Source organism: Melospiza melodia, chromosome 24 (genome assembly GCF_035770615.1).
Source record: "Melospiza melodia melodia isolate bMelMel2 chromosome 24, bMelMel2.pri, whole genome shotgun sequence".
Lineage (NCBI taxonomy): Eukaryota > Metazoa > Chordata > Aves > Passeriformes > Passerellidae > Melospiza > Melospiza melodia.
In genome coordinates, this window is record NC_086217.1 from 1,630,600 (window position 1) to 1,655,567 (window position 24,968).

General features: G+C 60.8%; 1 protein-coding gene across 2 annotated transcripts in view; it reads right to left on the reverse strand.

Annotated features, from left to right (window-relative positions):
- Positions 1–2,874: 2,874 nt before the first annotated feature.
- PIK3R5 (phosphoinositide-3-kinase regulatory subunit 5) overlaps positions 2,875–24,968 on the reverse strand; it is a 46,432-nt gene continuing 24,338 nt past the window's right edge. The window contains exons 3-19 of one of the 2 annotated variants that reach the window (XM_063175831.1): positions 20,194–20,294; positions 19,589–19,657; positions 18,789–18,927; positions 16,807–16,876; positions 15,864–16,038; positions 15,093–15,246; positions 13,967–14,050; positions 12,675–13,416; positions 11,761–11,935; positions 11,556–11,681; positions 11,190–11,315; positions 10,224–10,317; positions 8,244–8,320; positions 7,476–7,569; positions 5,618–5,700; positions 5,330–5,442; positions 2,875–5,113 (exon numbers count right to left, since the gene is read on the reverse strand). In XM_063175831.1, the coding sequence (XP_063031901.1) occupies positions 4,972–5,113; positions 5,330–5,442; positions 5,618–5,700; positions 7,476–7,569; positions 8,244–8,320; positions 10,224–10,317; positions 11,190–11,315; positions 11,556–11,681; positions 11,761–11,935; positions 12,675–13,416; positions 13,967–14,050; positions 15,093–15,246; positions 15,864–16,038; positions 16,807–16,876; positions 18,789–18,927; positions 19,589–19,657; positions 20,194–20,294 (2,564 nt within the window). In that variant the 3' untranslated portion in view covers positions 2,875–4,971. The remainder of the gene's footprint in view (positions 5,114–5,329; positions 5,443–5,617; positions 5,701–7,475; positions 7,570–8,243; positions 8,321–10,223; positions 10,318–11,189; positions 11,316–11,555; positions 11,682–11,760; positions 11,936–12,674; positions 13,417–13,966; positions 14,051–15,092; positions 15,247–15,863; positions 16,039–16,806; positions 16,877–18,788; positions 18,928–19,588; positions 19,658–20,193; positions 20,295–24,968) is intronic. The other variant, XM_063175832.1, reaches the window with a different exon arrangement.

The following is a 24,968-nucleotide window of genomic DNA, read 5'->3' on the forward strand; positions in this document are numbered from 1 at the left end:
AGACTCAGAGACAGCAGAGCAGGGCTGAGCCCCGGGCCCGGGTGAGGCTGCTCAGGGCCGGGGCTCCAGCCGTGCCCTGGCACTGCCCGCACAGCGGCACCTGTTTGCAGGCTGGCACAGCCCCGGGCTGGCACACGGGACACGGCAGGGCTGCGGAGACATGGCAGGGCACACGGCAGGGCGGGATGAGCCCCCAGCTGTACCTAGAGCAGGGTCTGAGGTACCCAGCTTTGCTGGAGGAATGGTTTGGGTAATAAAGTGTTTCTGGAGCGAGCGTGGGAGCCGCAGCTGACGCTGCCTCACTTCCCATTCCGTTTGCACGAGGAAAGCCTTAGGTACCGCTCCGTACCTGGGGCCAGGTTTAAAAATAACCTCCTTCCTTCCTGAGCGGGCAGAAAGGCAGCAGAGGGCAGCGAGGGCCAGCTCCTCTCTGCGCTGGTGCCAAGCCCTGCATCCCTTCCCCAGCCCCGCCCTGAGCTGCCCAAGGGCGGGCAGGAAAGCTCCGGGAGCGGCAGCGGCGGTGGGAACACCCTCGTTCCCCTGCCCGGCGCTGCCGGGCACCAGGGGCACGGACACGGGGCCCTCGGGCAGGCGGGCACGGCCCGGGCACACGCGGGATGCTGTTTGTCCCTGCCCGGGTCACATCACACACGGGACACTGTCTGTCCCTGCCACTGTGAAACACAGACGCTGTCTGTCCCTCCTGGGGTCATACACGGGACTCTGTCTGTCCCTTCCAGGGTCACAATTAGCACCTTCAAGAGCCCAGGGGTCAGTGGAGTGCTGTCCTGTGCCTGTCCCCCTGTCCTGATGCCACCTCTGTCTGTCCCTCCTCAGCAGGAGTTTCCCATCATGCAGGAGCTGTGGCACGGGCAGGAGCTCCTGCTCTCCCCTGTTTTCCATGCAAATTCCAGAGGGAAGGGGCTCAGGATCTGCCTCTGTCCGATTTTCCATGCAAATTCCAGAGGGAAGGGGCTCAGGATCTGCCTCTGTTCCGTTTGCCATGCAAATTCCAGAGGGAAGGGGCTCGGGCAGGGCAGGGCTGGGCTGGTCCCACACTTGGCACAGGACAGGAGGAAGGGCTGAGCTCTGGCTTTGCTGCATCCCACACTTGCCCCCAGAGATCTGCACTCCTCCCTCCCCACTGGGCACTGCAGGCCCCAAACCTTCACCATCCCCTATTTGAGCCCAGAACTGGGCTCTGTCCCCCTGCACAGAGAATGGGGAGGCCAGGGAGCTCCTCAGACATTGCCCACAGCACACACCCAGCACCTGCTCATTGCCACCAAATTTGGGAACCAAACCCAAAAATCCATTGCACTGAAGGGTCCTGCTGGGACCCCTTCCCCTCCTGCCTTTTCCATCTGTCACAGCACCCTGAACCCTCCTCCTGCTGTGGGGCCCCATCCTCGCGGCAGCCCATGGAAGGGGCACCAAGAGCTTGGTTCCCCACATTTTCTGACGTCGTTAAACACCAAAACACAGCAGGCAGAGACCCTCAGAGCAGCACAGGGAACTGCCAAATTCCCCCAGATAACGTCAGCTCCCGGCCACAGAGAGAGGAAGGGCCAGGTGTGACCCTGCTCACACAAAGCCCCCAGTCAGAGGACTGGGGAAAAAAGGGAAGGACCAAAGTGAAGCAGAGAAAGAACCTCTTGTGCGGCAGCTGAGGGACAAAGCAGCCCTTTGTCCCTGTGGGCTGGGCTCTGGGGTTTACAGGTATTTTGAGCCCTACCTGGTCAGTTCAGTGTGTGGCTGGGGTGCAGGGAGGTTGTGAAGCAGCTGGAATCTTCCTCCCATGGAAAAACCGTCTCCTGAAGGGAGCTCCTGATACCCCGAGGGCTGGAGCCCCTCTGGAGCAGGCTGGGAGAGCTGGGGGTGCTCAGCTGGAGAGGAGAAGCTCCAGGGAGAGCTCAGAGCCCCTGCCAGGGCCTGAAGGGGCTCCAGGAGAGCTGGGGAGGGACTGGGGACAAGGGATGGGGGGACAGGACACAGGGAATGGCTCCCAGTGCCAGAGGGCAGGCCTGGATGGGAGATTGGGAATTGGGAATTGTTCCCTGGCAGGGTGGGCAGCCCTGGCACGGGTGCCCAGAGCAGCTGGGGCAGTGCCAGGGGGGCAGCAAGCAGAGCCAGCGGGGCCAGGGCTATTCCTCCAGCCCCAACCCCATCCCAAACCCCAGCCCAAACCCCAGTCCCAATCCCAGTCGAAACCCCAGCCCCAGCCCCAGGGGATTTCCATACACTTTGCAAGGAACAGGTCACAAACCAAACACTTCTCATGCTGTGGCTCTATTTTCTACCCTGGCCTTCAGCCCAGTTCTATTCCTAGTCCAGCTCCAGCAAATATAGAAGGTGAGGGGATCTGGGGAGAGGGAAAGCCAAGCTGGCAGCATGGTGGCATTAAAGGTGCCTTTTCCATTTCTCTAAACTGACTCATCTCCAATACTTTTCTCTACTTTTCTTACTTTTCTCTCTCCTTTTTTTTTTTTTTTTTTTTTTTTTTTTTTTTTTTTTTTTTGTCTTGTCTTGTCTTGAACAAAATCATATTAAGGGGATAAAAATATGGTTAGAATGAACCATGAAGTATTGAAGTCTGGGCAGCACCTCAGGCTGTCCTGTGAGGGTGGCAAACACCATTTCACTGATAAAGACTGTGCAGGTTCTACCCGCAGGTTAATCCCAGGTCACCCACCTGAGCAGGACACTCTGGAGCACCTGAAGGAAAAACCCTGGTGCTGTGGTGGGTCCTGGAATTGTCTCTGCCAGTGACTCTGAGCCTTTCCCTGCTCCCAGGTCAGCTCCTTGGGGAGTTTGGGAGCCTCCTCCCCTGCCTCCCTCCCACCCAGGAATTTCTTCACCCAAACACTGCTCCTGTACTGGAAATAAATCAACTTTTAATATTTTACAATTACTTTAAAAGTTCTCTGCACAGTATTTTACAGATCAGCACAGACTTTACACAGATTTGCTGAGGCTACACAAAATGTACAAAAACCACCCCGAAGAGCCAAAGGTCAGAACCTTTGCCAGGACTGTGAGTCCCTGGAGTTTGGGCTTGGTTTTCTGGATGGGAATTCTGTTCTCCAGGACTGCTGTAGGGCCAGCTGAGCCCAGAGGGATTTGTGTCCTGGCACGGATCCCTGGCACGGATCCCTGGCATGGAATTGGCCACAGATGCCACTGAGCAGCGTTTGACAGGACAAGGCGCTGGTTTAGAGCCCTGAACAAGAACAACCCCCTGCCAAATTCCAGGTCCACTGGGGGGAACACACCTCAAACCTGCCTGGGGAAGGCAAAGGCAGAGAGAAAACCCTTTGGGGACCTCGGTGCTCAGCCCTGGGCCAGGCCAGGCCGTCCCCAGCCATGGCACAGTGGGACAGAAGGTGTCCAGCGGCCAGCAGAGCTGGGGGCAGAGCTGGGGGCAGAGCTGGGGGCAGAGCTGGGGGCAGAGCCAGGGCACAGGGGGGGTCCCACAGGGCTGGGGGAGTCCAGCAGACACCCCTGACCCCACTCCTCGCAGCCCCAGGAGCTCTGGCCTCTCCCCTGGCAGGCTGAACCCCAGGTGACGCTGCTGCTGTGCCACCAGGCTTGGGGACAGCGCCAGGAGCTCTCCAGCTCCTGCTTCCCACAGGATCCCCTGCATCGACCCCACTGTGGCTGAGCCCTGCAGCCCCCAGCAGTGCCAGGGGTCCCTCCAGACACACCCGGGGGACACAGGACACCAGGATCAGCTCCTTGGAATCTGCAGCAGCCCTTGTGCTGCCAACACTGCTACAATCCCCCAAAACCACCCAGAAACAGCCTGAGGCTTTTCCAGTCTTATTTCTTCACTGATAGGGTCAGGTTACCCCTAAATATCCTCAAATATTGCACCTTTCTGTACCTGCAGCCTCGCAGAGAGGGGGAAGAGGTCGGAACGTTTGTGGGGGGAGGATCTCAGATCCTGCTGTCACTGGCAGGTGTCACTGGGTGGGTTTGGAGCCGGGTCTCTCTCCAGCAAAGGTCACTCTGCAGTGGCCCTAAGGCTGTCCTGGTGCTTTCCCCACTCCTTCCCTCCCTGCTGGGAGTCCAGCACAGATCCTGATGGATTCCAGCAGCTGCTGAGGGCTCAGCCCTGGGCTGGCTCTGGCACACAGCGCTGGGAGCGGGATGCACAGCCAGGGGCTGGACTGGGAGTACAGCTCAGTGCTGGGACCCTGCAGGAACTGGGACACAGGGCTGGGGGCAGGATGCACAACCAGAGGAGTACAGCTCAGTGCTGGAACCCTGCAGGAACTGGGAATTCCTCTCCTGGGGGCACAGGAAACACATGGACCCACCAGCAGCTGTCCTTGCCCTGGCATGACCTGTTGCACTCAGCTCCCTGGGATCCCACACTGCAGGATCCCTGCTCTGCGTCCCTGCAGGACACCCCACCTCCAGAGGGGAAGGGAAAAGGGAAGCCTTGAGAAACCTGACCCCATCCCAGGAAACTGTCCTGAGCATCCTCGCCGTGTGACGGGTGAAACACCAGCAGGACAGGGGTCATCTCACCAACACCAGGGCTCTGTAATTGCCCTGCACTGACAGACACCCGACACCACTGAGCTGAGGACGTTCCTCTCCCCAAATATCCCCATGAGCTCATCACCCTTCCCCACATCCCACCTGGCAGGGAATAGCCCTGTCCTTGCCCTGCCCTCCCAGCAGGTGCTGGATCCGCTGACCCACGGGCACCTCCTGAGGAGCCCCCAGGGACAGCAGAGCACATGGATCGATCCCCTCTCCCAAGGAGGGGCTGAGCCTGGAGCAGCAGCTCAGCCCCCACGGGGACACCACAGTGACAGCACTGCGGGAGCCTGGAGCAGCAGCTCAGCCCCCACAGCGACTCTGCAGCTGCAGGAGCTCAGGGACAAGCTGGGCTGGGTGTCCTTCCCTTCTCCTGAGCCTGGGCTGGTGTGGCACAGTCTGCTCTGCGGGGACACGGCTCCTCTAGGGCAGTGCCCCGCTGAAGGTGGCAATGGGCAAACACAGCAGGGACTGGAACTCAGAGGGGTCCTGGGGAGCCACGGGGGAGCCCCTCGGTGCCACGGGGTCACAGTCCCTGGGCTTGTAGCACACGGAGATCTCACACCTGCAGGGGAACAGCAGAAAACAAACCCTGAGTGAGATGGGGGCTGAGAAACCCTCAGGGGCAGCAGGAATGGGCTGAGAAATGAGCAGGAATGGGGCTGAGAGCCCAGCAGGAACAGAGCTGCTGGTATCTGAGCAGAAGCCTCCATCCCAGCTGGGCTCAGAGCCTGGGGCTCCCGTGGGTGGGTCAGGCAGCAGCTCTGGCTGCAGCTCCCACCTGGTTACACTCTGCAGGATCTTCTGCTCGTCCTGGTCCAGGCACACGGCGAAGGAGGACTGGACCCCGATGATCTGGACCTTGTCCACTTTGATCTGGGACACGCTGATCTGCTGAGAGGAAAGGTTGGAGTGAGGGGGCTGAGAGGAAAGGCTGCAGTGCCTGGGCTGGGCAGGGCAGCTGGGGACAGGAGCGGGGCAGCAGCAAAGGGATGCCCCAAGAGCTGCTCCCTCCAGCCCTGCTCCCCTCCCATCTCCCCAGCTGTAAAACCTCCAGGGCTGCAGTTACCTGATTGAAACTCTTCTTGGATTTGGAGTTCTGCCTCTTGACCACCTCGGTCATGGTGAGGTTGAGACATTCTGTCTTGGAGGCTGCAACAGAACGAAGCTGCCATGGGGCTCTGCTGGGACCCAGGAGGTGCCTGCACCTCCCAGAGCATCCCAGAACTGGAGCTCCAGCAGGATCCCAGCGCTGGGGCATGCAGAGCAGTCCCAGCTTTCCTCCCCTGCTGCTGAGTGTGCTCTGCAATTCCAGCTGCTTTCCAAACACAGCCGGACAGAACATTTAACCACCCTGGGCTGCAAACAGGAAAAAATCCATCACCCATCGCTGTGAGGATAGGCTGACTGTCCCTCCACAGCCTCTCCTGAGCCCACCCAGACATAAATCAAAAGTTTTGAGAAAGATTCTTCTTTTGAATGTGGATGAAAATATTTAGATGTAATGCACAAGTCCATAGTTTTAATATCTTCAGTTAGACATCTGTATTTTAATATATTTATGCTAAAAGGTGATTTTCTGAGTACCTAACTCTTGTTATTTTTTCTTGAAATAATTTAAGTGCCTTTAAGATTTTTGAGTGTATTAGAGATGTTCTTAAAGAAAATATTTCAGTATGGGTGTAGTTTAAACAATTACAACTATATTCCTGTTACTTGAACGAGCTGCTCAGGGTGGGCAGGGGCCGCTGCTCCGGGTGGGCTGCTGCAGCTCCGGTGCCTGGGCTGACAGTGACATCCCGTGGCCACACTGCGGAACGGGAGAGCCACAGGGCCAGGGGGATCGGGTTCCCCTTGCAGGGACGGAGATTCACAAAGAGGGCTCTCCAGAGAGGAGCTGAGGGCGCCCCTGATGCCAGCCCTGAGCCAGAGCAGGAACATCCAACGCAGCATTCACAGGGGGTGAGAAACCCGTTCCTGATGCTTTTCTCTCAGGACAGGCTCCAGGGATGGGCAGGGGCAGGAGGGACAGTGGGGAGCACCATGGAGCATCAGGGATGTCTCCTGGTTGGTACAACACCCTGATTATCCTGCTGACAAACACCTGCCAGGCACAGGCACACGAGGAAAAGGTGCAGACCCCCTCAGCTGACCCAGAACTACACAGGCACATGAGGAAAAGCTGCAAACCCCCTCAGCTGTCCCAGAACTGCACAGGCACACGAGGAAAAAGGACCAAACCCCCTCAGCTGTCCCAGAGCTGCACAGGAAGAAAAGGGACCTAAACCCCCTCAGCTGTGTCAGAACTGGACGTGTCTGATGGCCAAAGCAGCAGCTCTTAAACAAGAACCACCCAAATACACCATGGACCCAGAGCCTTGGAGCTTTTCAAATGGATTAATTGTAAACGTGATTAGAGCAAAGGTTCTGAGGGCAGGCCAGGCGGCTGGGAGCTGCGTGGGAGCTGTGTGGGAGCTGCAGGAAGGGCAGCAGGTTGCAGCAGCAGCTCAGCAAGGTGTGCTGAGGGGAGCATGTGGGGCAGGCTGCTGTGGGTGCAGGAGCAGCACCTGGCCCTGGTCCTGCCTCACCTGGAGAGTTTTACCTGCTGCTCCTCTTTGATAAGTGCTGCTCTGGAGAGCACCACTGCCTAGCAACCAGCCTGCGTCTGAGCCATCCCAGCCCCACCCCCAGTGGATGTTTTCCAGCTGGAAGCTTTGGGACAGTGGCACAGGACGTGTCCTTTGTCTCTGAGTTGATGCTGAGGACTGGCACACACCCAAGGACCACAGCACAGCCGAGGGAACACCAGGGACTCCCACGTGTCTCCTGCATTCTCACCTCCCTCATTTTCCACCAGGAGATCCACAGGGTTCCCTGCCCCCCCCGGTGCCCCCCAGCCTCCCCTGGCACTGCCCCCCTGTACCCACCGAGCTCCTCGTGCCTCCTGCAGGCCTTGCTGAGGTTGACAGACGTGCACACCTTCTCCACGTCGTTCCAGTGACTCCTGCCACTGGCAGCTGTCTGCAGGGAGCAGCCAGAGCCCAGCAGAGAGAAGCACACAGCTTAGAAAAGCCTTTCAGGTCACATCCAACCCTAAATCTAACCCTGCTAAGCCTCAAGCACCAACCACACATCTTCTAAACATCCCCAGGGATGGTGACTCCACCACTGCCCTGTGCACCTGTGCCAAGGCTGGAAAGCCCTTTCAGTGAAGAAATATCCTCTAAAGTCCAATATAAACTCCCTGTGGTGCAGCTTGAGGCTGTTCCCTCTCCTCCTGTCCCTGTTCCATGGGAGCAGAGCCTGACACGCCCTCCCTGGCTGTCCCCTCCTGTCAGGAGCTGTGCAGAGCCACAAGGTCTTCCCTGAGCCTCCTTTGCTCCAGGCTGAGCCCCTTCCCAGCTCCCTCAGCCCCTCCTGGGGCTCCAGCCCCTTCCCCAGCCCTGTTCCCCTCCCCAGACACACCAGCCCCTTCCCAGCCCCATTCCCTGCCCTGGACACGCTCCAATCCCTTCCCCAGCCCCATTCCCTTCCCTGGACACGCTCCAGCCCCTTCCCAGCCCCATTCCCTGCCCTGGACACGCTCCAGCCCCTTCCCAGCCCCATTCCCTGCCCTGGACACACTGCAGCCCCTCCACGTCCTTGCCATGAGTGTCCCAGAGCTGTCCCCATCCCTGGAGGTGCCCAGCACTGACCTTGCTGTATGCAATCTGTAGTGTCAGTGGGATTGCTTCCCTGTCTCCATCTATTCCCAGCCTCTTGCTGCCTGGACCTGCAGGAACAAGGAGCAAACATCACACAGGGGTTTTCACCCCCAGCCCTCCCTGGCACACCCAGGACTGCAGGAAGGGGAAAAGGCTTGCTGAGCACAGCTGAGGGCCAAAAGGGCAAAACAGAGAAAAGGAGGCTTAAAAGCTGCAGAAAGCGAAGAATCCAGAGAGGAATTACAACACAAAACCACTCAGCAGAACTGAAAGTTGCTCTGGCTGAGCCGGGGCAGAGGGGTCAGAGCTCAGGGAAAACACAGAGCAGAAAGGCCACAGTGCTCTCCCTGCTCCTGTCTGCTCAGGCAGAGTCCTGCCCACACTACACCAGCCTGTGTCGATTTCTGGGCTGTTTAGGTGACCTGGAAAGGCCTGGGGTGGCCTTGGACAGCCCGCGCTTCAAAGGACGAGAAGAGGCTTCAGATCTTTTCTCGGTCTTGGTGTTTATTAATTGTTTATCTAAAAGATTTTCCCTCGGCCCGACAGAGGTCTGCACAGCAAGCCAGCCATGAGCACACTGAGAGCCCCCGGGGCGGTCACCTATCTTTATACTCAAAATTACGTATACAATATTTATCATTTTTCCCCAATACCTTCTACCCTTATTAACCGGTGCACTTCTAGTAATAACCAGTCCCAAAGTGCCAACATCACCACAGAAGATGGAGGCCAAGAAGAAGAAGAAGAAGGACAGGACACACCCCAATTCCTCCATCTTACTTCTTTAGACCCCCCTGTACAGAAATCCTAAACCCTGTGTTTTACACTCTAACTAACTTATCCCTTCACCATTCACCCCAGTGAAATCCTCCCATCCTCATACAGGTGTCGTCTCCCGTGTAGGATCAAAGTCCAGCCACCAGACACTTCTGGCAACATTCCAGGACTCCCGAGCCCCCCAAGGGTGGTCTTGGTCACTCTGTACATCAGTCCTGAGGTGCTGAGATCCCACAAGCCTGGAGCACTGGGGTGACACTTCCTAACTGTTCTTTTCCCCTGGGATAAGTTTTTGCAGGTGTGAAGCAGTGCCAGACAAGCCAAGGGAAAGCATTAGAATCAGCACTGGTGGTTTCAGGGGTTGGGGGAAAGAAGAGCTCTTTGCCCCAGCCTGGTTTTGGGGAGCAGGGGGGGCACACCGCATAGGGGGTGATTTTATGGGCTCTGCTCCGAAGGACAAGCCGAGCTCACACCAAACCAGCTGGGTAAAGCCCTGAGGAACGCATTCGGGTGCAGTGCTGGGGCTGGCCATGAGGCGTCTGTGTGAGCTGCACTTCACCAGAGCATCCCGGGCTGGGTGCCCGAGGAACCGCAGCCAGATATCCCTGCCGCTGCTTCTGCTCTCTTAACAGCACCAACGTTACAAACTTGTGACATAAAAGCACAAAAATGACACTCGAAAGGCTCCAAGCACACACACACAAGCCTGGCTTTGCCCAGTAAAACAAGATGAAAAATGAAATTTTATCAGTGACACTTCTGGACAGAGCACAAAGAGCAAGCATAACAAGGAAAGATAAAGAGCTGCATTTGGCAGGTGCTGAGGAGAGGAAGGAAACGGGTTGGAGGTGTTTTATTGTAAATCCATTCTAGAGTTCAGAGCAGCACAAACAATCAGGCATTGCCATGGTTGCACTCCTGGAGGGAATACAAACTGGGATGGTTCTCTCCCAGAGCAGTGAAAACCTGTCTGGATCCTTGCTCAGCCTGGCTCAGGCCCCTCCTGCAGCCCAGGCTTCCCTTCCCTTCCCTTCCCTTCCCTTCCCTTCCCTTCCCTTCCCTTCCCTTCCCTTCCCTTCCCTTCCCTTCCCTTCCCTTCCCTTCCCTTCCCTTCCCTTCCCTTCCCTTCCCTTCCCTTCCCTGGCCTGGTTTCAGCCCCCCAGGGCAGCTGGGGGTGCAGGAGCAGTCACAGACCTGAGGCCTTGATGGCCCTGGTGGCTGCTGAGTGCCCCAGCTCCAGGGAGTGGATGAAGACCTCGGTCCTCTTCTCGCCCCCGATGAAGGTGAGCTGCCAGGGGACAAGAGGGGACACGTGGGGGTGAGGGGACCTAGCCTGGCCAAGCAGCCCTCACCCCTCTCAGTCCTTGGGAAATGGGTCAGTGTGGGAAAATCCTTCCATGCTCTCAAAGCACCTTCCAGCTGCAGCCTGGGGTGGTGCCTGCCTTTAGCTGGACCCCCAAACAACCCAAACCCCTCGATTTTACTTAAAACTCCACTGCAAAAAACCCCAGTGAGCCACCAGCAGGGTCTGGGAGCTGCTTTGGGAGCACAATTCCCATGTGGCTCTGCTCACCAAGCCCTCTTTGGTTCCCAGGCACAGCACCAAAGCAGGGGCTGCACCCCAAATTCAGCCTTCCCCACCACAGCTGCCCCAGGCACACAGCGAGGTGGGGAGAAGTCACCTCAGGGAGGGGCTTGGTTTGGGAAGCAGAGCTCTGGAGAGATTCCAGCGACCTGGAAAAGCTGGCAGCAGTGCCAGGCACTGCTCTGTGCATGGGGAAACGCACTGGGCTGGAAAACTGCTCGTGGTCAGGGCAGGAGCTGCTCTGAGTCTTGAGCCAGGAGCATCAGGCAGGGCACCAGGGACAGCCAGGGGACCCAGAGGGGACAGAGCTCTGCCTCAGCAACACGTGGCGGCTGTACCACACCCCAGAGCTCCACAGGCAGCTCCCGTGGCTCAGCCAGAGCCCCCTCCTTTCCCTGTGCCCACCTCGGTGGCACAGCCAGAGCCCCCTCCTTTCCCTGTGCCCACCTCGGTGGCACAGCCAGAGCCCCCCTCCTTTCCCTGTGCCCACCTCGGTGGCACAGCCAGAGCCCCCCTCCTTTCCCTGTGCCCACCTCGGTGGCACAGCCAGAGCCCCCTCCTTTCCCTGTGCCCACCTCGGTCTGGTAGAGCTGCAGCAGCACGGGGCGCGAGGCGAAGCGGCAGTAGTAGAGGATCATGTCTGCCAGGATGGGCAGCTGCTCCTGGGCATCCTCCTGGGGCTCAGCCTCGGGCTTGGCACACTGGGGGTGGCACAACGGGTCAGAGGGGTGATGGGGTAAGTGGCACAATGGGTCAGAGGAGTGATGGGGTAGGTGGCACCTCCAGCCACACCTGCCCACCCACCCCGCTGGGGACGGGAACCTCCTGCTGACCACCAGGAGCCCGCCCTCCATCCCATGTCCGTGTGGTACAGCAGAAGGTTCTCCAGACAGCTCCCAGGGAAAAGAGCACACCTCACGCTGCCCCTGGCACACACGCACCTGGCACAGGACGCCCATGGGCAGGCTCATCAGCCCCAGCACGTTGCGCTCGTACCAGGGGTCCAGCAGGCCGAGGTAGTGGGAGATGTCGTTGGTGCTGCTCTCTGTCCCAGCTGGGGAGGGGTCCTGGAACCGACACTGGGGTCACCCCAGGGCCCCCCGCCTGCCCCAGCTCCCACAGCACCCCCGGGATGGGCTCACCCACCTGTGCCCGGGGCGGGGGCTCCCCCGGGGACGCCGAGGGGTGGTGATGAGGATGAGGATGATGATGAGGATGCATCTGCGGGGTCGATGGAGCCGCGCAGCTCCTCTTGACGGGCACGTAGAAGAACTGCAGCCTGAAGTACCGTGTGAGGGAGGGGCAGGAGCTCTCCTGGAGCCTGGCGAGGAGCAGGGGCTGGGCTGAGCCGAGGGGCCGGGCAGGGCGGACACCGCGGCCCCCTGGCTCACCTGGGGCGGGGGCACAGCTGGGGAGGGGGCACACCTGGGGAGGGGCACACCTGGGGAGGGGGCTCACCTGGTGAGGGGGCTCACCTGGGGAAGGGGCACAGCTGGGGAAGGGGTACACCTGAGGAGGGGCACACCTGGGGAAGGGGCACACCTGGGGCGGGGGCACACCTGGGGAAGGGGCACAGCTGGGGTGGGGGCACAGCTGGGGAGGGGCACACCTGGGGCGGGGGCACACCTGGGGAGGGGCACACCTGGGGCGGGGGCACACCTGGGGAAGGGGCACAGCTGGGGCGGGGGCACAGCTGGGGAGGGGCACACCTGAGGAGGGGCACACCTGGGGAAGGGGCACAGCTGGGGAGGGAGCACAGCTGGGGCGGGGGCACAGCTGGGGCGGGGGCACAGCTGGGGCGGGGGCACAGCTGGGGAAGGGGCACACCTGGGGCGGGGGCACACCTGGGGCGGGGGCACACCTGGGGCGGGGGCACAGCTGGGGAGGGGCACACCTGGGGAAGGGGCACACCTGGGGAGGGGCACACCTGGGGAGGGGGCACAGCTGGGGAGGGGCACACCTGGGGAGGGGCACACCTGGGGAGGGGGCACAGCTGGGGAGGGGGCACACCTGGGGAGGGGGCACACCTGGGGAGGGGCACACCTGGGGAGGGGGCACACCTGAGGCGGCTGTAGGCGCGGGCCACCTTGCCCGAGATGCGGTCCGAGCCGAACACCACCACGCGCAGCGTGCCCGCCTTGCTCTCCTCCTCGCCGCAGCTGAGGAAGGGGCGGCGGGGCAGCCCCAGGGGCCGGGCCCCGAGCGGGGCGGGGCCGTGCCGGGCCGGGCCGTGCTGCGGCAGCGAGAGCGCGCGGCGGGAGCGCGCGGGGACGCGCGGCTGCGCCGGGGGCGCGCACAGGCTCTCGGCGCGGCGCAGCGGGAGCGAGCACGGCCCCGGGCACTCCCGGCGCTGCACCAGCTGCTGGCCCTTGCTCTTGAGCAGTCTGTAGAGCCGGTTGGTCAGCGACTGCCGCTGCTTGGGCAGCTCGGGCCGGCCCGCCGCCTCCACGGAGCTCTCGTCGCTGTCCTCGGCGTAGCCGCTGTCCATGCAGTCCTTCAGGCTGGACACGAAGGACTTGAGGGACTTCCTAGAGACCACGGTCATCTCCGAGATGGACTCCTTGGGGGAGGCGAACAGGGACACCCGCGGGGGCCTGGAGCCCTCCTCGGCCAGCACGGAGTACACGGAGTCACCGGGGAGGGCACAGAGCGGCGCCAGCAGCGAGTCCTGCCCCGGGGAGCCGCCGTCCGTCTCCACATCCTCCTCCTCCTCCTCTTCGTCCTCATCCTCCTCCTCCTCGTTCTCCGAGGCAAGGGGCTCGGCAATGCTGCACTCCTTGCTGAGGACATCGTTGAGGATGTCTGAAAGTGACCGGAGGGAGGAGGTGTCAGCCACGGGCTCCAGCAGAGCCCCTGCAAACGTGGTGAGCCCAGACACCACTGCCACTCCCCCTGGCCGAAGCTCTCCTGCACCCTGGTGTCAGGCGAGGAACTGGAAACCTCCTCCCCAGTGGTTTTACATTTCCAGTAAAGGCTCAGATGTAATGCCAAGAAAATTGTGTTTCTCTCCTCGAGGTTCTGGCTGGGTTCTCAAAAAGCAAACTCCAGTTTGGCTTCTGCTTTTTCCCACACAGCTTCCACCAGATCCTCACGTCTGATCCGGGTTTAACGGCAGCCAAGCCAAGCCTTAGGCTGACCAAACCCCCCTGGCCCACCCTGGCTCCCTGTCAGGGCTGGCCCTGAGCTCTGCTCCCCCTCGCTGAGGCCAGCAGGGAAGGGCACAGAGCCTTCCCAAGAACTGGCGAGCTCCTTCCAGGAATGGGGAAGCACCAGCTCCGCACAAGGGGAACCTTCCACTTCTCCAAAACTGCCCCGGGGCCCAGCTGGGAGCTGGGCCAGGGCCCTGACTCACCGAAGTTGTCCTGGTCCCAGCTGTAGGTGTAGCAGCGGGCGGGGGGAATGGGGAAGGGCTGCAGCTTGCGGGGCTGGGTCTCGCCTGCAGAGAGAGGAGGGACAGCAGCTGGTTGGCAGGGTCCCCAGGGCCACCCTGCCAGCTCCCCGGGCTTGGGAGGTGCCACCCACCCACCCCCGTGTGCTTTGGGCAGCCCAGGGCACGCTGCTGCCCTCAGCTCAGGACACGGGGACACTTCACACCTCACAGACACCAGATGTCACAGCTAGAGCCAGGTTCTGATTTAACGCTCTCATCTCACCCCTCAATGTTCAAAGGCTGGACAACTAACTCATTTGGTTGCTGTTTAAATGCCACCACTTGTGGCTCAGGTGTGATTATTAAACAGGACCTGGGGCGGTGCTTTTCTATCGCAATCCTTGCACTGGGCTGAGACTCTGCAGAACTCTGCAGCTCCCGGCTGCTGCAGGGGCTGAGCCGGCAGAAAGCCCTGGGGAGGAGAGGCAGGGTGGGGATGCTCACCTGTGGTATCAGGGAGGGAGGCAGGGTGGGGATGCTGAGCAGAACACCCCGGGGAGGAGAGGCAGGGTGGGGGATGCTCACCTGAGATATCAGGGAAGGTAGGCAGGGTGGGGGATGCTCACCTGCGGTATCAGGGAAGGGAGGCAGGGTGGGGATGCTCACCTGCAATATCAGGGAAGGGAGGCAGGGTGGGGGATGCTCACCTGAGATATCAGGGAAGGTAGGCAGGGTGGGGGATGCTCACCTGCGATATCAGGGAGGGAGGCAGGGTGGGGATGCTGGGCAGAAAGCCCCAGGGAAGGAGGCAGGGTGGGGGATGCTCACCTGCAGTATCAGGGAGGGAGGCAGGGTGGGGATACTCACCTGTGATATCAGGGAGGGAGGCAGGGTGGGGATGCTGGGCAGAAAGCCCCGGGGAGGAGAGGCAGGGTGGGGGATGCTCACCTGAGATATCAGGGAAGGGAGGCAGGGTGGGGATGCTCACCTGAGATATCAGGGAAGGGAGGCAGGGTGGGGATGCTCACCTGCGATATCAGGGAAGGGAGGCAGGGTGGGGGATGCTCACCTGCAGTATCAGGGAGGGAGGCAGAGTGGGGATGCTCACCTGCGATATCAGGGAGGGAGGCGGCCCCGGCGAGGTCGCGCAGCACGGCCTGGAGCCGCTCCCGGGCCAGTGCGGGGTCGGGGCTGGCGGCCGCCACCTCCTGAGCATCGGCAGCGCTGGCGTAGAGCTCCGAGAGCTCCTCCAGGGGCTTGGACTGCGGAGCACAGCCGGCGGACACGGTCAGAGGGTCCCTCCAGCGAGCAGCATCATAACAGGGGCCTCTGTCCCCACCTCCCTCAAGTCCCCCCAAACTTTTCCAATGAAAATAAAAATTACTTTGAAAACACCCCAGGGGGTTCCTTCATGGTTTTTTGCCTCACCCCCAAGTGTTTCTCTGGTCAAAAAACAGTTTTGCTGATTTTCAAATCTGGGGCCTTTCCTCTCTCCAGTATGGGATGGGAAAGGAGTGGCAGAGTGAAAGGGCAGAGAGCCCTCTGCACACACTTCACAAACACTTCAGACCTCAGGTCTAACCAGAGAAGGGGAAAACATGCATTTTTCCTGCAAGAAGCGTTACCCAAATTCTTTTCCTTTGCCAAGCCAGTGGTGCTTTGTGTAGGAAATGAATGCAGCAGCCCCTGCGTGGAGCTGCTCCTGTGGCAGCCCAGGATGGGCACTGCCCCTGCCCACCTCGAACAGCTGGTGCAGCCCAGGGTGGGCACTGCCCTGCCCAGCTTGAGCAGCTGCCCCAGCCCAGGTTGGGCAGTGCCCCTGCCCACCTTGAGCACCTGGTGCTGCCCCTGCCCACCCAGAGCAGCTCCCCCAGCCCACCTTGAGCAGCCGGCCCAGCCCGTCCAGGTCGCAGCGGGTGCCGAAGGTGGCCTGGTAGAGGTGCTGGAGCAGCAGCAGCAGCGTGGAGTGCTGGGCGGGCTCGCTGGAGCTCAGCCTGCGGGCGATGGACACGAACTCGCTCTGCACCTCCGAGTGGTTCAGCAGCAGCACCGTCCTGGGGACAGGGACACGGCTCAGGCCGGGGTATGGCACACAGACAGCCCTGGAGCCCAGCCCAGCCCTGGAGCCCATCCCATCCCATCCCATCCCAGCCCAACCTGGCCCAGCCCAGCCCCGGAGCCCATCCCATCCCATCCCAGTCAGCCCAGCCCAGCCCTGGAGCCCATCCCATCCCATCCCATCCCATCCCATCCCATCCCCATCCCCATCCCATCCCACCTCATCCCATCCTAGCCCAGCCCCGGAGCCCATCCCATCCCATCCCCATCCCAGTCAACCCAACCCAGCCCAGCCCCCACGGGACACAAGGGAGCCCTGAACATCTCCCTCCTGAAGCTGCAGCTCTGAGGAGAAGCTCTAAGGGCAGCCCAGGTCCATTCCCAGGCTCATTTCCCTCCTTGCAGATGAGGGCGGCAGGGAAAGGCTCAGCCCCGAATAAGGATCAGAGTCTGCCTGCTCAGAGCTGCAGGGCTGGGAGGGGCTCCCTCTGGCTCCTGTTGGGGTGGTGGCTCCCAAAATCACGGATCACAGCCTGTCCCACTGCTCTCCAACACGTGCAGCTCCCAGGGGAGGGGACTTTGCCTTCCCCACATCTGCAGGGTCACTGGTAGGGAGCTCACAGACCCTGTCCCAGCCTCTGGACATGCCCTAGGAGCTCCCCTCACCCCTCCCACGGCTCAGCCCAGCCCCTGGAGATGCTGCAGCAGTGCCAGCCCCAGGGGATGCCCCAGGCAGCCCCAGCAGTGTCCATGGCCACACTTACACCGTGGAGCTCTGGTAGTTCTTCACAGGCAGCCCCTGCTCCGTCCTCACCAGCCTCTGGAAGGTGATCCCTGGGGAGGGAGCAGAGCAGTGAGGCACAGAAGCCCTGCAGGATGCCCTGCTCTGCCCCAGGGCACTGCTGAGCCGGCAGAGCCCCTGCCTGGAGCAGGAACAGGAACAGCAGCACCGAGAGTGCCCATGGGGACAAGGCACAGCCTCTGTGTGAGGGACCAGCGCAGGGGCAAGGGAAGCCAGGGTGTGAAGGGTAAAACCCAGAGAGCAGCTGAGCAGCAGGGGACACACCCTGAAAAAGAAAACCAACCCCAGCCCTGCCCCAGCCCCAGCCCCGCTCCGGGGTTTGTCCCCTGCTGCTCCCGTCCCACTCCCCCCCTGCCTGCCGAGCCTGGCAGCGCACTGTCCATCCCAAAGCTCAGCTTAACCAGGGCTCAGGACCCTGCTCCCCCCTCAGGATGGTGCTCCCGGGTGCTCCAACACAAGGTGGGCCTGTTCCCCTGCAGGAGCAGGGCAGGCTGCTGGTTTGGTGTGTGCAAGGAGCATGCCCGGCTGTCAGCAGTGTAATTAGCCACATGACTGACGATTTCCTGGCTGGGTTTCTGGAGGGTCCTTCCCCCCCAGAGCCTGTGCTGCTCCCCCAGGCTGCCCTTTGTGTGAGGGACAGGGGGGGACAGCAGCAGGGCCGTTCAGGGTGGCTGGAGCCTCCGAGGCCGCTCTTCCACGGGGATTTGCACAGGGCTGAGGCACTCCCTGCATTGTTCTGTCCTGCCCAGACACCCCTTGTGACCCAGCTCTGGGCAGGGCACGGGCAGCACCAGTGCTCCTCTTAATTAAGGGCTCCTTGTGGATGTCCTGTGGTTCCCACTGGAGCAGCTCTTCCAATTATTCCTCAAAGCCTTCTTGCCTGATCTTCCTGCCTTTTGAAGGGCTGTTATCACACAGAGCACATTGCAGCCCTCTTTAATCCTGGACAGGCTTTGGGAGGCCTGGCAGGGGATGTGTGCCTGCGGCTGGGGGTATTCCCACCCCTCAAACCGGGAAGGTGCTCTGGGGGCCCTGGGGGTGGGAAATGCAGCAAACCCTGGGGTCTCTGTCAGGGCAGCAGCTCCTGTGAGATGGGAGCTTGGGGAGGGGATTAAAGGTGCTTCCAAAGGAACAAAAAGATAAAAAAATCCCAACCTGAGCTCTGGACTGGCTGCTTGACCCCCAGCACAGCTGGCCATGGTCACCAGGCAGGGTCTGGCTGTGTCCAGCCTTGTCTCAGAGCTGCAGGGCCACAGGGACATGGGGACAAGGGCAAAGCTCTTTATTGTGATGAGGGCAAAGATGAACAGAGGATGAGCCGCTGTCAATATTTGCCAGGAGCAGAGAGGCTTTGATCTGCACCCCGGGCTGGTGGCCCTGCAGGAGGGTCAGGGCTGTGTGATGTGTGGGGGTCGGGGTGGTTCCTCCCATGGCTGCTGGGCTGGGGCACGTGGCTCCCTGCAGAGATAAGGGCTGGATCCTGCTGATGCCATAAGGGTTTCCTGTCCTGCTGAGGGGGTGACAGGGCTCTGCCGATGTCACCTGGTGTCCTGGGGGGCCCCAGGCTGTGGCTGCCCACAGCAGCCTGTCCTGCATCAGGAGGGGAGGTGGCAGTGACCTGCTGGCCCTGTGTGCCAGCCTGGGGGCTGGTACAGGTGGGAGCAGATGGCAAATGCCATCCTGGAGTCCCCATCCCACACGGGCAGTGGGGCAGCAGGGGCTGGGGCTGGAGCAGCTCTCCTGCCCCATGCTGTGGGACAGCGCTGGGGTTGGTGCTGGGGCAGGGGTAGGTTCGGTACCGGTTTTGGAGCTGCCAGGGCTGGGGTTGGTGCTGGGGCAGGGGTAGGTTCGGTGCCAGTTTTGGAGCTGCCAGGGCTGGGGTCGGTGCCGGGTTTGATGCCGTGTTTGGAGCTGGCAGAGCCCAGGGCAGGGCGGGGCGCTCACCTGGCGCCTTGAGCTCGTTGCTGATGAAGGTGAGCAGCTCCCGGGAGGTGTCGCAGTAGGGCACGGGCCAGGTCAGGAAGCCGTGGTAGACACTGGCAGCTTTCAGCAGCAGCTCAGAGCCGGGGGGCAGGTGAGGAGCCTGCGGGACAGGGACGGGACAGGGGTGAGGGCAGAGAGACCCCGCATGCTGCTCCAGGGTTTGGGCTGGCAGAGGCAGGAGGAGAAGCAGAGCAGAGGGTGCCTCCGCACCTCCTGCCAAGGAAGGGCACAGGATCCCCCGGGCACAGCTCCAAGGAGCTCCTTCCCCACCGCCCCAAGCCGGGCTCACGTGCCCAAGCCTAAATATAAATTCCTTTTTAAGCCCCAAAAGCCGCACAGATGAATTCCACACAGGCTGTGTGCTTGTGCAGGACCTGGCAGCAATGACTTCCTTGGGATAATGATGCATTGTGCTGGGAATAATAATCATAAAAAACAGTATTTCCTGGGAAGGCTCTGCTCCTTTTCATTCACGTTGCCCATGTGTTTTGCCCAGCTATAAAGGGTAAAGAAAAGAATTCCCCTTTATTGTCCATCTCATTTTCTGATTAGCCCAGCCTTAAAAAAACAGCTTCCAAACCCCTGAAGCTCATTGTCTCTCAGCTTGTGCAATGGTTGCTCGATCCTGATCCCTCTGGATTCATACAGAACCTTTCTTTTGGGAGGAACTGATGAGAGCAGGCTGGGAAGGTCCAGCCAAAGCCCCCCAGATTTTGGAGCCTGCCCCAGGCTGGGATGGGTGCAGCAGCCTCAGCACTTACATAGAGCACGGCCGAGTAGAAGAGCAGGGCCAGGGGCGTCACCAGGTCGTAGTCACACCTGTCCTGCACCTGTGGGAACAGCCCGAGGGCACAGGGATGAGCTATGGCCGCCAGCACCGCCCAAAATGTCACTGGAGGTGCCAGGAGACTCCAGCCCTGCCATCCCATCACCACACCCAGGAGATTCCCTCATCCCTGTGGGAAAACCGTCCCCAAAGCCCCAGAAACCAGAGTGGGACAGGCAGAGCCTCCTGCTCTGTCTTCTTCTGGCCAGGCACCCAACCCTCTGGGGCTCCTGATGCCTGAAATCCCATGGAAGTGGCTCTGAGCAGGCAGTCCAGGCACTGCAGGCAGACTGGGGAGCTGGGCAGGAAGGAGGAATCCAGGGGTGGAATCCGGGGGTGGAATGCAGGGGTGGAATCAATGCAGGGGTGGAATCAAGGCAGGGGTGGAATCAATGCAGGGGGTGCAATCCATCCAGCGGTGATGCCCAACAACATGTAACGACCCCAATCCCCAGGCAGCTTTGCCCAAGCCCATCCTGAGCAAGGCACGGAGCTGCCGGTGCCTCAGAGCCCACGGCTCCCCCACCAGCCCCCGCTCACCTCCTTGGTCTTGGCCAGGATCTTCTCCACCAGGATGAGGTAGTTACCAGCGTCCCGGCTCACCAGCTCCTGCAGGCTCCAGCAGTTCAGGCACAGCCCGGCTGTGGGGACAGAGGCACGGACACCCATGGTCCCACGGTCACTCATGGCCCCGTGGTCACTCATGGCCCTGTGGTCACTCCCAGAGCCACGGTCACTCATGGCCCCGTGGTCATTCACAGAACCATGGTCACTCGTGGCCCCATGGTCACTCCCAGAGCATGGTCACTCCCACAGCCATGGTCACTCATGGCCCCGTGGTCACTCCCAGAGCCACAGTCACTCATGGCCCCGTGGTCACTCCCAGAGCCACGGTCACTCATGGCCCCGTGGTCACTCCCAGAGCATGGTCACTCATGGCCCTGTGGTCACTCATGGCCCCATGGTCACTCCCAGAGCCACGGTCACTCATGGCCCCATGGTCATTCACAGAACCATGGTCACTCCCAGAGCCACGGTCACTCGTGGCCCCGTGGTCACTCCCACAGCCACGGTCACTCATGGCCCCATGGTCACTCGCAGAGGCATGATCACTCCCAGCCCAGATGTGGGGATAGAGCCACAGTCACCCCCAGCCCCATGGTCACTCATGACCCCACGGTCACTCCTGGAGTCACGGTCACTCCCGGCCCCACGGTCACTCCTGGAGTCACGGTTACTCCCGGAGTCACGGTCACTCCCAGTCCTGTGGTCACTCCCGGCCCCACGGTCACTCCCGGCCCCAGCCAGCAGCACAGGCAGCCCAGGGCACACCCCGTCCCCACCTGGGGCTGGGGCAAAGGCAGAACTAAGCCAGGCTTAGTCCAGGGCACACAGCAATGCCCAGAGCAGGCACGGCACATGGCAGCACCGAGAGCGGGCACTGCACATGGCAGTGCCAAGTGGCACACAGCAGTGCCAAGAGTGGGCACGGCACATGGCAATGTCCGAGGCGCACGGCAATGCCAAAAGGCACATGGCAGGCACGGCACACGGCAGTGCCAAGAGTGGGCACACGGCAGTGCCAAGAAAGGGCACGGCACACAGCAGCGCCGTGGGCGGCCTCGGGAGGATGAGTCTTTGCCATTTCTGTTCTGAGAAGTGCCTTGAGTGCCCTCTTCCTTCCCCGCCTCCCGGAGCAGCTCCTTCCTGGCCCAGGGGGTGGCATTTCCCCTCAGAGCGGGCACTGGGCAGGTTGGAAATCCAGAAGCACCAAAGCAGAAATGGCACCCCCCGAGCTGCCCTCACCCACGGTGCTGGGCACAGGCCCTGGTGCCATCACAAGTGACACCCACGGCGTGAGGGGAAAGCAGAAGGCTCAGCTTCCTCCTCCCCCAGAGCCACTGGCACCATCTCCTCATCAGAGGGAGGTGGTTTCTTCAGGGGACTGCCCCAAGGAAGGGCCAGCTCGGGGCAGCTGGGTCAGGGAGGTGCCCAAGGACTGGCACAGCCCCAGCACCCCTTGGGGAGGGCAGCAAGGCAGCCTGCAGCTGCTGAGACACAGGAGGTGGACATGAATGTCCAGCACAGGGCACCCCTTGGCACTGCCACCCAGCCTGGGCAGAGATTTCCACAGGAAAACCCAGTACAAACCAGGAGAAATCATCAAAGGGTAAAATCTGCCAGGTCCCCAGCACCACCAGAGCCAAGGCCAGGGCTCTGCTTCACCAAAAACTTCTTTTTTTTGGTTTTTTTTTTTTTTTTTTCTGCTCACCAGCAAGCAATCAAACATTTTTCTTGCTCTTCACACTCTAATTTGACCATGGTGTCTCCTGCAGCACAAAGCAAGGCCAGCCGGGAAGAGGTTCCTCCACAAGGAAAAGGTTTCTAACGGGGAGTTTCATGAGTCACACACGATTCATTTTGATTTGGTTTCTGCAGTAAGTTCTGCAGAAAGATCTTCTGTTCACACCATCCACGGGCTCATCCAGGCCGTAAATCCGGGATGGCCAAAGCTTCACAACTCTCCTTGCTGACTTCACAGCCCTCAGCTCCTCATCCCTTACTCAGGGGGAACAACGTGTTGGAAACAATTAGTCACCCTCTCTGGAGCAACCTTGTGTGAAAGTTAGCACAGAAAAATAAAGCTTTAAGTGATTTACAAAATTCAGCAAGATCTCAGCCAGAAAGCTGTGACATGATGTGTGTTATTTTGGTGCATGGAAAGGGTAAAAAAGGAGGGGAAAGCAAAGGAAGTGGGAAATAGAAGTGAGAAATGAGGAAGGTGAAGGTTCCAGCCCAGCCAAGAGCAAGATGAAAGGATTCACTGACTTGTGAGGATCAACCCTGCCACAAACTACGGCCTGGACAGGACAGCAATAATGAAACTGTCACTTGTAGCTTGGGGAAGGATGTGACAGCATCTCTGGCCTGGCTCTGGAAGGCAACAGGGGACAGCTCTGGGCTGAGGGCTCTGCTCTCTGCATCCCCTGAACCCTTCCTGCCAGCAGGGACCAAACCCTTCAGCCCTGCATGCTGGGATGGGACAGCAGCTCCTCGGGGGCAGCAGGGACAGGGAGGGGCAGCCCCAGGAGGGATCTGGGGGTCCCCAGCAGGGACAGGGATGGGCAGCCCCTTGGGAGGGATCTGGGGGGTCCTGGGGGTCCCCAAGCAGCAGCACCAGGGCTGGGCACAGCAGAACCACCAACACCCATCCAGGGCATGCTGCAGGTTCCTGGCAGAGCAGGAACGATGAGAGGGAAGTTTCTGAGGTGTAAAATGTCCAGAATTCTCCCAGGAATGCCAGCTCCTTCTGCAAAGGCCAGGAGAGGCACAGGAAGGGCCTGGGAGCCAGGGGACATCACTGGGGTGGGACTCAAGGGGGGTCAGCACAGCGGCCCCCAGCGCAGTTCCCACCCCAACCTCTGCCCTGCTTTGCTGATGAGCTGCAGAAACAACGGAGGGGAGGGACTGGGGTGGGAGCTGTGAGTGACACAGGAGCTGATTGATGTAATCACAGCAGAGGGGGGGTCTGGGCACTGCCCTGCTCTGGGGGCACACACTGCCCTGCCCTGGGGGCACACAGTGCCCTGCTCCATGGGCACACACTGCCCTGCTCCGGGGGCACACACTGCCCTGCTCCATGGCACACACTGCCCTGCTCCGGGGGCACACACTGCCCTGCTCCATGGGCACACACTGCCCTGCTCCGGGGGCACACACTGCCCTGCTCCGGGGGCACACACTGCCCTGCTCCATGGCACACACTGCCCTGCTCTGGGGGCACACACTGCCCTGATCCATTGGCACACACTGCCCTGCTCCATGGGCACACACTGCCCTGCTCCATGGGCACACACTGCCCTGCTCCATTGGCACACACTGCCCTGCTCCATGGGCACACACTGCCCTGCTCCATGGGCACACACTGACCTGCTCCGGGGGCACACACTGACCTGCTCCGGGGGCACACACTGCCCTGCTCTGGGGGCACACACTGCCCTGCTCCATGGACACACACTGCCCTGCTCCGGGGGCACACACTGCCCTGATCCATTGGCACACACTACCCTGCTCCATGGGCACACACTGCCCTGCTTTGGGGGCACACACTGCCCTGCTCCATGGGCACACACTGCCCTGCTTTGGGGGCACACACTGCCCTGCTCCATGGGCACACACTGCCCTGATGCATTGGCACACACTGCCCTGCTCCATGGCACACACTGCCCTGCTCCATGGCACACACTGCCCTGCTCCATGGGCACACACTGCCCTGCTCCGGGGGCACACACTGCCCTACTCTGGGGGCACACACTGCCCTGCTCCATGGGCACACACTGCCCTGCTCCATGGGCACACACTGCCCTGCTCTGGGGGCACACACTGCCCTGCTCCATGGGCACACACTGCCCTGCTCCATGGGCACACACTGCCCTACTCTGGGGGCACACACTGCCCTGCTCCATGGGCACACTGCCCTGCTCCATGGCACACACTGCCCTGCTTTGGGGGCACACACTGCCCTTCTCCATGGGCACACACTGCCCTGCTTTGGGGGCACACACTGCCCTGCTCCATGGGCACACTGCCCTGCTCCATGGGCACACACTGCCCTGCTCCGGGGGCACACACTGCCCTGCTCCATGGGCACACTGCCCTGCTCCATTGGCACACACTGCCCTGCTCCATGGGCACACACTGCCCTGCTCCGGGGGCACACACTGCCCTTCTCCATGGGCACACACTGCCCTGCTTTGGGGGCACACACTGCCCTGCTCCATGGCACACACTGCCCTGCTTTGGGGGCACACACTGCCCTGCTCCATGGGCACACTGCCCTGCTCCATGGCACACACTGCCCTGCTCCATGGGCACACACTGCCCTGCTTTGGGGGCACACAGGGCTGCTCTGGCCACGCTCTGTCCCCATGCCAAGCACGAGGCTGCGCTTCCAGGAACCAGCAATGTGGGTCACACTGCAGGGCCTGCCTCCCAGAGCAGGGGAAAGACGAGGACACAGGAATCTTGTGCAGAACTGCCCCAATCCAGCCCCCGGTGATGCTGCAGCATGGAAGTGGCCAGGATCCAGGGGCTGTGAGAGGTGGCAAAGGGACTCCTCTGGGAGCAGGCAGCAGGTAGGATCCTGTCTGCACCTCTTTGTTGGTCTTGTAGGGGAAAAGAAAAGTAGAAAGGGTTGAAAGAACTTCAATCAGAATCTGACAGCCCCCAGATTTCATCCACGAGAGGGTTTGGCAGTGATTTAATCACAGCTCACGGACAGCTACGAGGCAGAAAGGTCAGAATGACTTTCAGGA